Here is a 12,142-nt window from a genome sequence, read left to right on the forward strand (position 1 = left end):
AAACTCCCTTGTGTGACTGCTCAATCAATCTCTGCTACCCTCTTCCCACGGCCAGTGGCAAATGCTATTGGTTTCTTTCACCATAAATTATTTTGTGTCTTCTATAAACTCACATGAATGGACTCATACAGACTATACACTTTGACGTCTGGCTTCTTTCCTTAATATATTTTTGAGCTTTGTTCATGCTTCTGAGACTATCAGTAAATTGTTCCTTGTTGATGAATAGTATTCCTTTGTATAAATATACTGGAAATTCTTTTTTCATTTTCTTTTGATGAAAACATTTAAATAGTTTTCATTTTATTTTGATGAAAACTGAAATAGTTTTTATTTTGAGTTTATAAAACATAAAGCTGCTATGACTATTTATATAGATTTTTGTGGACTTATGTTTTCATTTTTGGGGGGTAAATATTCAAGAATAGAATTACAGGTTTGTAGGATAGATGCATATTTATGGAACTTTATAAGAAACCATCAGACTGATTTTTTAATTTGTTGTATGATTTTGAACTTCCACCAGCATATGAGAGAGTGGCACATTCTAGCTCCAAATCGGTGACACCACTTATTATTGTGTCTTCTTAATGTATCCATGTACCCTGGATGTTCAGTGTCATCTTATGAGGGTTATAACTCTTGATTTTTGATGGCTAAGATGTTGTGCACTTTTTCAGGTGATTATTGGCTCTGTGTGCATCTTTTCCTAAGAAATGCCTATTCAAGCCTGTTGCCCATTTTGATTAGGTTATTTGTCCTCTGATTAGTGGGTGGGAGAAATGTTTCCATACTCTGGTTACAGGCCATTTGTCAGATATATGGATGAGAGTGTTTTTCTTTCAGTGTGTTACTTATTTATTTTCTTAACAGTGATATTTGGTGAGCATAAGTTTTTATTCAATGAAAGCCCACATTATAATTTGTTTTCTTTTACAGTTAGTGTTTTCTGGTTCTTCTCTCAAAAAATTTTTCTGTCTCCAAGGTTATAAGATACTATATTTTTCATAGCAGTTTTATATTTCAGCTTCAGAATTAGTTATTACATTGAGGTCTAAGAGCTATCTCAAATTAATTTGAGTAATACAGTAGGATTCAAGCTTCATGTCTGTTATAGTTTTTTTCTATGGCTATCCAGTTGTTTCAGAACAATTTTGGAAAAAAAATTCCTCATTAAATTGCTTTGACACCTGTACTGAAAATAAATTGACCATATATGTAAATTCATTCTGACCCTTTTCTGTTTTTGCTTGCGTAAGTTTTGCCCAATACTATGTATTTTTTGTTTGTTTGTTTGAGAGAGAGAGGGAAGGTTTTAATCTGTCTCCCAGGCTAAAGTTCAGTAGCACAATTATGGCTTATTTCAGCCTCCACCTCATGGGCTCCAGTGATCCTCCCACCTCAGCTTCCTGAATAGCTGGCACTACAGACACATGGCACCAAACCTGTCTAATTTTTAAAAATATTTGTAGAGATGGGGGTCTTGCTATGTTGCCCAGGCTTGTCTGCAACTCCTGGTCTCAGGCACTCCTCTCATCTTGGCCTCCCAAAGTGTTAGGATTTTACAGCCAAGGGGCCCAGCCAATACTACATGTCTTTATGAGAATTTCCATATTACCATACGCATCTATCCCACAAACTTGTGATTTTATTCCAAGTTTTTTATTCTTTTTAAAGATTGTCTTGGTGATTCTAGCATATACATTTTGTTAGGTTTTCAAGAAAAGACTGCAGCAATTCTGCTTGGGTGTGGGTTGAAGCCAAAGATCAGTTTTGGGAAAAGTGACATTGGATTTTTTAATCTATAAGCATGATGTGTCTTTATTTAGATCTTCTAATTTTCTTCTCACCAATGTTATGTAGTATACATGGTATAGCTCTTTCGCATATTGTGTTAAATTTATCAATAAAGTTTTTTTGTTTTGATAGTATTTTGTGTTTGATGACAATTCCCACATGGTATTATTTTTCTTCTACTTACATAGTGTTCTTTCACATCTTTTATTACATAATCCTGCTGATGAAACATTCTTTTATTTGTTCTTTGTTTTTAGGAGGACAGAATATATACTTATGTAACATTCATTTTCAGTGGAATTGTTTGCTGTGCATAGCGTTTAAGCTTGCTGGTTTTTTTCCATTCTTATCACTCTAAAGGTGTTATTCCATTGTTTCTGACTTGATCTTTTTTTTTTTTCTTCTTAGCATGTTATTTCATTGTTTCTGACCTGATCTTTTCTTCTTCTTACTACTCTAAGGTGTTATTTCGTTGTTTCTGATTTTATCTTGTTTTCCTTCTTACCACTCTGAAGGTGTTATTCTGTTTCTGATTTGATCTTTTTTTCCTTCTTACACTCTAAAGGTGTTATTCCATTGTTTCTGATTTGATCTTGTTTTCCTCCTTACCACTCTAAACATGTTATTTTGTTGTTTCTGATTTGATCTTTTTTTCTTCTTACCACTCTAAAGGTGTTATTCTATTGTTTCTGATTTGTGTTGTTTCTGATGAGAAGGCATCAGTCATTTGTCACTGTTACTCTATGTAAAGGTATGTTTTTTCCCTTGGGCTTCAAATAAGATTTTACTTTCTATCTTTGATTATGGACAATTTAATTACGATGTGTCCAAATAAATCATACAGCTTTACTTTTTAAAATCCTATATCTGATTCATTGAGCTTCTTGACTATGTGAATTTATCATTTTTTCCATATTTAGAAAATCATCAGCCATCACTGCTTCAAGTATTTTTTCTGTTCCAATATCTCTTTCCCCTCCTCTGTGACTTGCTTTAAACAAATATTAAATATTTTGATATTTTCATAGATGTCCTTGAGGCTCTGTTTATCGTCTCAGGCTTTGTATAGGCGTGCTATGGTTTGCACCACCCTAATATTTTCTAGTTAGCTTTATCATCTTTACTATCTAATATGAGTATAAGGCCATGTAGTGATTTTCTCATTAAAGAGATGTCTTTTTTTTTCAGTTCTTGACTCTCCATTTTGTCCTTTTACAATTTTTCTTTCTGTTGATATTATCCATTTATTTATTTCTTGTTCATGCTTTCTTTAAATCCTTGAACACAATTATGATACATACATTTTAAATCTCCTTGCCAATTCTGTTATTTTTATCATTTCTGGGTCTATTGGTATTGACTGATTTTTCTCCTGGTTATGGGTCACACTAAATGCTTTTTGTATGTTTAGCAAATTTTTAAATGTATGTCACACATTGTGGATACCATATAATTGAGCAATTTAATTTTGTTGTTTACCTCTGAAGAGGTTACGTTTTCTTCTGACAGGCAATTAATTTACTTGGAGATCATTTGGATCTTTTTAGACTTGGTTTCTAAGCTTTTCTAGGGTGTTTCTGGAGTAGACTTTATTCTAGGAATGCATTAATTCTACTCCTGAAGTATGGTTTTTTGGGGTCTTTGCTGAATGCCCAAGATGTTCAATGAGGTGTCTCTCCTCAGGCTGGTCAGAGCTCAAATACCTCCCAGTGCTATGTGAGCTCTGGCATCTTCATTGAGCTCACTGTTCCCCTGCAGTTGTTCTTTCCCCAGTAGCTGTTCTTTATTCTCCTTTCTCTCTGGAAACTCTTTCTGTGCATACACAGCTTTCTGTTTAGCCAGAGACTTGAAGAGACTTCTGTGTGTATTCCTGGAGCTCCTTTTCTCCACAAATACTTTCTCATTATTACCTAACCTAGAAAATCTCAGTTTTATTAGCAAACAAAACTCCAGTCTCTCTCCCCACTTTAGCAAGACTGCTGTGGAATGCTTTGGTTAAAACTCTTTGCCCTTAAGTCTAGGAAGGGTAATTGTGGGGTTGATCTTATTTATTTCCCTTTCTAAATTATCTCAGGTTGTACTGTTTGCTATCCAACATGTGCAAACAGTTTTTCATATTATTCATACTCACTTATGGCAAGAGGCCAGTTTTTGTCAGACATGCATTTTTTTGTCCATGTACCTGCCCATTTTAATCACCACATCTGTTGTTTACTTCCTGACTCTCATCTGCATTCCTGCTTTTACTCTGCCTGACAACCCATATCCCTTCAGAAAACTGGTGCTTAGAGCCCAGTGTGTTCATACAGGCTAGTACTCATATAAAAATATATGCACTCATTTCTATTTCCTTCTTCTTCTTCTCCTTCCTCTTCCTCTTCTTCTTCTTCTTCTTCTTCTCCTTTTCTTCTTCTTTTTTTTTTTTTTAAGATTGAGTCTTGCTCTGTTACCCAGGCTGGAGTGCAGTGGCATGTTCTCGGCTCACAGCAAACTCTGAATCCCAGGCTCAAGTGATTTTCCTGCCTCAGCCTCCCAAGTAGTTGGAATTACAGGTACCCACCACCATGACCAGCTAATGTTTTAATTTTTGGTAGAGATGGGGTTTTGCCATGTTAGCCAGGCTGGTCTCGAACTCCTGACCTCTGGTGATCTGCCCATCTTGGCCTCCCAAAGTGCTGGGATTACAGGCCTGAGACACTGCACCCAGCCTGAATTTGTTACTTCTGATCCATGTCAAAAATGGCAAACACAAACTTCACTTCAGGGAATGGAGGATAGAATGATAGAATCGCATGGTTGAAAGACTGCATGGATCTTTAGTGGGCATTGTGGAATGATACTTTGTCTAAGCATTTGGTCATTTGATCTCCTTAGCTTTACATTAATGAGACTTCACCATCTCCATATATCCTGCTGCTTCCATCAAACTGTTATGAAAGATAGCAATCCTAAAATTTCTCTTCATTAAGACCCTTTGCTCAAAAGGAAGTTTCCTGAGACATTTTGCTACAAACTCTGAGTCATGAGAAATTTGGACCTAGGAAGTGAGCTTGTAGCATGGCCCAGCTAAGAGAAATTTTAGTTGACTATTGTTCCTTTTATGGCTAACATGATAGACATACGCATTTGGATAGTAAAATGGGATCCTCCGATGCCAATGTGGTGTCATGGATGACCAAGACTGACATGTTCTTCCTGTGATAGTGGTGGAGAATGTGCCTCGATAACTCTGTCCATCACCTCGGTAGCAGTCTTGGACCCAAGGGCTGTTTTCAGTTGGTGCTGAAATTAAAAGAGAAAATCAAGCTCAGTATTGCCTAGAAAAGAGAAACGTGAAAGAAATTATGACACACAAAGTGGAATAATCTGAGGATTAACAATTTACACTCTTCTATATTAGCATGAAAATTGAAATGTAGAATAAAAAATACAAATAGACTCATAGGATTCTAGAAATTTAATAAGTAGTCATAAATATTTTAATTCAACCCTGGAAAACAAACAAACAAAGAAACAAACAAAAAACAGATCAGAGTGCCTATACTTCAAAATTACACTCATGTGAATGGTCTTTTGCTTACACCTCTTCTGGGTGTTCATGAGAACAAGGCAGGAGACCAGGGTGCCATGCATCAAGCTGTGCAGGCTATAGGTGGTGATTGGCTGTTAGTGGGGGGTATACATGAAACCCTTGCACACTAGACCACTGCTCCTCCAAAGCAAAAGGCTTCAGATTCTGGGGTGTAGGGCAGAAAAGGATCTTGCATCTAGGACTTGCAGGTAAAGACACATTGCCTCTCAGGGAGAAGGAGTACAGGCCAAAATTTTATAGCCTAGGAGGGGAGACGGAATCTTGGGCCCAGGATCCCTCATTACAACAAAGCTGACATCCACTACTCTTCTTCTCAAAAAACAATGGAGATAAATGTTCCATGAGGAGGAGGGACGAGAACACTGAGAAATCCCTTCCCTCAAATCCTAGGTGTGGAAGGCCTGCCCAAGATGAAGGTAGGCTGGGGAGATAAACAATTCGGTGGCTATGTACTGCTTCAAAGTCTCAGGACAATACGGATCTAATGAAGTCATGTTAGGTTTCTCAAGAACAACAGCCTCAAAAATGGCATTCCTCCAAAATGGTAAAGCTGAAGACTGCAGTAAACACTGCCTACTTGAAGAAAGGGCTGGACAGGCTTAGGAGGTTTGTAAATCTTCACAAGTTTGGCAGAATGTTAGAATATCCATCTTGGCTAGGACACTAATATGATTCGTTTGATAACAGGGGAGTGATAAATCCAGTATCCTAGAGGGTCTGTGCCCCTTTTAAAGACACCATCCCTCACAAGGCACACAACATCCCAGCTCTGGTCCCCCCAGAGAAGGCACTGAAGCTTCCTTCCCATTGGCTGTCCATGACTTCACCTTCGACTTCCTGTGCAGCATGGAAGGTTTCTGCATCACAAAGATTTTGCAACTCTTTTTATCCCAATGTCCGAGGGTGTGGTTGTCTGACTGCAGGCTTCTTACCTTCCTCAGAAGGAACCTCTGTGCTTGGAACTGGGACCACCATAGGGGTTGTGAGGACACTTGATTCCGTCACTGGACATTGCATCAGGTTGCAGTACTCCCATCTGACACTGGGATCCATGGTATAACACCAAGGGCGAATCTCAGCATCTGGATTCCTGCAGTAGTTCCTGGTCAGGCCACTGCAAATTCCAAAACAATACAGGTCACCAGAGATTGGAGAAGATACACACCACCTGGCACCCTCTATGTTTTCTTGTAACAAAGTGTTAACAAGCAAATTTGAAACATTCTCACTAAAGTCCCATAACACTCACAAATGGTCCTCAGCTTCTAAACAACTGTCAACATTTCAAAGACAGATTATGATTCTTATTGTAACACATTCAAAGTAATCTATGCTTTATAAGAAAACTGAGAGAAAACATCAATGTGTACCAGAAAGGATCAGAATACCCTCCTTCTACCTTCTGCCAAATACGTTCCTTTGGATTAACCAAGAGGGATTTTGAAGTGTGTCTTGTAGATTGTTTCATGCACATACAAATGTTTATCTGTCAGGCTCTCTGTATGTCTCTCTATAAAACTGTGTGATCTATTCAGTGTTTGATTTGCTGATTTGTTATTTACCTAAGGAATCCATCCACATGATCTACATTCATGAATTTATTTACATACAGTTGATCTCAATATCTACTTCTCAGCTTTCAGACCTGGAGGATGCTATAGCAATGGTGCCTCTCTCCTGTTACTCATGATGGTGATGGATAAGCTCCCTCCTTGGTCTGTCATCTGTTTAGCCAGACTTTGGCCAATCATATGGATCTTTTCAAAGAACCTAACTTTCTGTTTCATGGATTACTCCTTTGCTGGTCTATTTTCTTGTCCACTGAATGTCATTGGTTTGGACTATTTCCTTCCATCCACTTTCCTTATGTCTTATTTGCTTTTCCTTGCCTAGATATTTAAGCTGTGGTCTTAGATCAACAGCTGTCAAAGCTGTTGTTCATAGGAACTCCCTTTTTTTCTTCTTAGCTTTGAATTGGGGCAATTTAACTATGATGTATCCCAGTAAATTATAGAGTTTCGCTCTTTAAAATTCTATACCTGAGTCATTTAGCTTCTTGACTATGAGTTTCTTGTTTTCTGGATATTTGGCATGTTGTGAGCCATCATCGCTTCAAGTATAATGTCTGTCACGATATCTTTTTCTTCTCCTTCTGTGACTTGCCTAACACATATATTAAATGTGTGGATTTTTCCTAGATGCCCTTGAGGCTCTGTTGATTAATAGGTTCAGTCTTTGTGTGTGTGTGTGTGTGTGTGTGTGTGTATGTGTGTGTGTGTGTGTTTCTGTCTGTCTGTTGGTCTGTCTGTCCTGTGATTTGTGTAGCTCCTATTGAATTATTTTCTAGGTCACCTTTCCTACCATAATGTCTAAAGTGATGATAAGGCCATCCAGTGAGTTCTTCATTAGAGATGTACCTTTTCTCAGTTCTTTAATTTTCATTTGACTCTCCGATTCTTTTCTTTTCTCTTGCTATTCTGCTTTTGTTTCTCTCATGGTCAGTTTTTGCTGACATTTTCCTGAAACACAGTTCTCAGAGGTGCATTTTAAATGTTCTCACCAATATCATCAATTCTATAATTTCTGGGCCTGTTTGTGTTGAGTGATTTTTTCTCCCAGTTATGTATCACAGTGAAAGCTTCTTGTGTCTCTATTAAATTTTTAAATAGAAGTCACGCAATAGGAATGTCATATAACTGAGCAACTTGTATTTGTCCCTTGCCTGTAAGGGGGGTTGAGTTTTTTTTCTTGTGGAATACAGTTAATTTACTTGGAGATCATTTGGATCCTTTTAGACTGGCTTGGAAGAAGGGTTGCTGGAGTTTTTCTGGAGTCACCTTGATTCTAGGAATAAGATGATCCCAATCCCAAAATACAGCTTTCTTTGGTCTCTACTGAATGCCCAAAATGTAGTGAGGTGTTTCTCCTCTGAGTGGTCAGAATTCAAACATCCCCCAGTGCTATGAGCTCTGGCATCTCCATTGAGCTCACTGTTCCCCTGCAGTTGTTCTTTCCCAAGTAGCTTTTCTTTATTGTTCTTTCTTTGTGGAAACTCTCCCTGTGCATACGCAACTTTGTATTTAGCCAAAGCCTTGAGGAGACTTCTGTGCGTATTCCTGGAGCTCCTTTCCTCCACAAATCCCTTCCCATTCTTAGCCAGCCTAGAACACATCAGCTGCCTGAGGCATCGCAGACTCCAGTCTCTCTCCTCAGTTAAGCAAGACTGCTGTGGTCAGCTGGGTTCCATCTGCTTGTCCTTCAATCCAACACAGTGTCCAGGAAGGAAGACAGGCTAATGATGAGATTGATCTCCTTTGATTCCCTTTCTCAGTTCTCTCAAGCCTACCATATCTGTTGCCCAACATGTGAAAACTGTTTTCTCATGTATTTGATAGTCCTTCATGGCAGAAAGGCTGGCATGGCCAGACCTGGGTTTCTGTCCATCTTCCTGAATGTGTAACTCTTCAGCATCTCTATACTTCCTGACTCTCAGCTGCCTTCCTACTTTTGCTCCTCATGTGCTGGCAACACATAGCTTTTCAGACACCTTGTTCTCAGAACCCAATGTGTTTATACAGGTTAGAGGAGAAAGTGATCAGAAGATCTCGAAGTCAATATAGATATCCTTCACTTGTTACCCAAGACAAACATGGCAAACACAACCTTCACTCCAGGGCTTGGAGATTAGAATGACAGAATTCCCTGGTTGAACTATTGCCCTGGTCTTTAGTGGGCATTGTGGAATGGTGCTATTTCTAAGCACATGGTCATATGTTCTTCTGAGCTTTCTATTCATGAGACCTCACCACCTCCAAGTATCCTCCTACTTCTGTCAACTATGAGAAAAGAGAGCTGGCCTGACATTTCTTTCCTCTCAGACCCTGTGCCCAAAGCAAGAAGCCTGAGACATTCTGTCCAACATGCTAGGTCTGAGAGAAATTTGGTAATAAGAAGTTAGCTGGAAGCATGGCTCTTCCAGGAGAAATTTAAGTGGATGGCTGTTTCTCTTGGGAGAAAACTCAAAGACGTACCCATTTGGGTAGTATTCTGTGGTCCTCTGATGCCAGTGTGGTGTCATAGAGGACCAAGACTGACATGTCCTTCCTGTGACAGTGGTGGAGAATGAGCCTCGATAACTCTGTCCATCACCATGGTAGCAGTCCTGGACCCTGGGGCTTTGCTCTGTTGGTGCTGAAATTCAAAGAGGAGAAATCAAGCTGAGTAATTTCCAGGACACAGAAGCATGAGAAAAAAATCCATGACAGAAACAGGACAGTCATCTCTGAAAATGACGACCATGCTCTGTTCTATATTAGTAGGCAGATGGACATGCCAATAACAAAACTCAAAGATTCATAGCATTCTGGAACTTCAATGAGTTTTTAGAAAGATTTTCTTTAAAACCTGGGCACCAAAGGACAGATCAGAGTGCCTATCAGTCAAAATTGCACTTATATGCATGTTCTTTGGCAAAGATCTCTTTTGGGTGTTCCTGAGAACAAGGCAGGAGACCAGAGTGCCATGCATCAGGCCATGCAGGCTGTAGGTGGTGATTGTCAGTGGGGGCAGACATGAAACCATCACACATTTCTCCAGAGCACTGATCCTCCAAAGCCAAAGCCTTAAGCTTCTGGAAGATGGGGCAGGAAGTGGTCCTGCATCTAGGACTTGCAGGCAAAGACACATTGTCTCTCAGAGAGGTGTACTGGCCAAAATTTTATTCCCTTGGAGGGACGGTGGGAAATCTTGGGCCCAGGATCCTGCATTGCAACAGAGTAGACATCCACTACTCTTCTTCACAAAGAGCAACACAGATACGTGTTCCATGAGAAGGAGGGGCAAGAACACTAAGAAATCCCTTCCATCAAAGCCTAGGTGTGCAGCACCTGCCTAAGATTAAGGTAGACAGGGAGATGGAGCATTTGCTGGCTATGTACTGTTACCTAGACCCAGGAGGATATGGAACTAAGTAAAGTCATATCAGGTTTCTCAAGGATGACAGACTCAAAAACCACATTCCTCTGAAACTGCAAAGCTGAAGTTTGCAATGAATACTGTCTACTTGAAGAAATACCAGGAAAGGCTCATGATGAGCTTGGTAAATCATCACAAATTTGGCAGGATGTTAGAATATCCATCTTCACTAGGACACTGAAATAATCTGTTGAATAACCAGAGGAGTGGTAGGTCCAGTGCCCTAGAATGACTGCACGCTTCCTAAAGACACCACCCTGTCATGGGGTGCCAAAAATCACAGCCCTGGTTCCCCCAGAGAAGGTGCTGAGGCTTCCTTCCCATTGGCTGCCCCTGAGTCCACATTCGAATTCCCATGCAGCATGGAAGGCTTCTGTATCACTAATATTTTGCAACTCTTTTTATCCCAACGTCCAAGGGTGTGGTTGTCTGGCCAGAGACTTCTTACCTTGTTCAGAAACAGCCGTGGACATCGCGAGGACACTTGATTCTGTCACCGGACATTGTGTCAGGTTGCAGTACTCCCATCTGACACTGGGATCCATGGTATAACACCAAGGGTGAATCTCAGCATCTGGATTCCTGCAGTAGTTCCTGGTCAGGCCACTGCAAATTACAAAACAATACAGTTCACCAGAGATGGGAGAAGATACAGGGGCACCAGGCATCCTCTACATTTTGTTGTAACAAAGTGGTAAAAAGCGACTTTGAAATATTTTCACTAAAGGTCCGGTAACAAACACAAATGGTCCTCAACTTCTAAACAACTGTGAACATTTCAAAGACAGATTATTATTCTTATCGTAACACATCCAAACTCGTCTATACTGCATAAGAAAACCAAGAGAAAACATCAATGTGTACAAGAAAGGATCAGAATACCCTCCTTCCACCTTCTGCCAAATATGTTACTTTGGATTAACTGGGAGATTTTGAAGTGTGTCTTGTAGATTGTTTTATGCATGTACAAATGTTTCTCTGTCTGGCTATCTGTATGTCTTTCTATAGGAGTACGCAATCTATTCAGTGTCTGGTTTGCTGATTTGTTGTTTACCTAAGGAATCGATCCACATGGTCTACATTCATGAATTTATTCACACACAGTTTTTCTCGATATCTTCTTGTCAGCTTTCAGACCTGGAGTATGGTATAGCAATGGCTCCTCTCCCCTGTTACTTCTGATGGTGATGGTTGTACTCCCTCCTTGGTCTGTCATCTGTTTAGCCAGACTGTGGTCAATCACATGGATCTTTTCAAAGAACCAACTTTCTGTTTCACGGATTTACTCCTTTGTTGGTCTATTTTCTTGTTCACTGAATGTCATTGGTTTGGACTATTTCCATCCATCCCCTTTCCTTGTGTCTTATTTGCTTTTCCTTGCCTAGATATTTAAGCTGTGGTCTTAGATCAACTGTCAAAATATTTGTTCATAGGAACCCCCTTTTTTTCTTCTTAGCTTTGAAATCAGACAATTTAACTATGACGTACCCCGGTAAATCAGAGTTTTGCTCTTTAAAATTCTATGCCTGAGTCATTGAGCTTCATGACTGTGAATTTCTCATTTTCTGTATGTTTGGAAATTTGTCAGCCATCATGGCTTCAAGTATAACTTCTGTCACAATATCTTTTTCCTCTCCTTCTGTGACTTGCCTAACACATATACTAAGTGTGTGGATGTTTTCCTAGATGTCCTTGAGGCTCTGTTGATTAATTGGTTCAGTCATTGTGTGTATGTGTATTTGTGTCTATCTGTCTGTCTTGTGGTTTGTCTGGCTTTAA

At 39.5% G+C, this 12,142-nt stretch overlaps 1 protein-coding gene across 1 annotated transcript in view; it reads right to left on the reverse strand.

Annotated features, from left to right (window-relative positions):
- Positions 1-12,142, reverse strand: part of LPA (lipoprotein(a)) — a 243,401-nt gene that overhangs the window by 99,511 nt on the left and 131,748 nt on the right. Inside the window, exons 45-48 of the mRNA XM_063666806.1 lie at positions 10,812-10,969; positions 9,421-9,580; positions 6,322-6,503; positions 4,920-5,079 (exon numbers count right to left, since the gene is read on the reverse strand). Of these exons, the coding sequence (XP_063522876.1) occupies positions 4,920-5,079; positions 6,322-6,503; positions 9,421-9,580; positions 10,812-10,969 (660 nt within the window). The remainder of the gene's footprint in view (positions 1-4,919; positions 5,080-6,321; positions 6,504-9,420; positions 9,581-10,811; positions 10,970-12,142) is intronic.

The sequence above is a fragment of the Pongo pygmaeus genome, chromosome 5 (assembly GCF_028885625.2).
Source record: "Pongo pygmaeus isolate AG05252 chromosome 5, NHGRI_mPonPyg2-v2.0_pri, whole genome shotgun sequence".
Taxonomy (NCBI): Eukaryota; Metazoa; Chordata; class Mammalia; order Primates; family Hominidae; genus Pongo; species Pongo pygmaeus.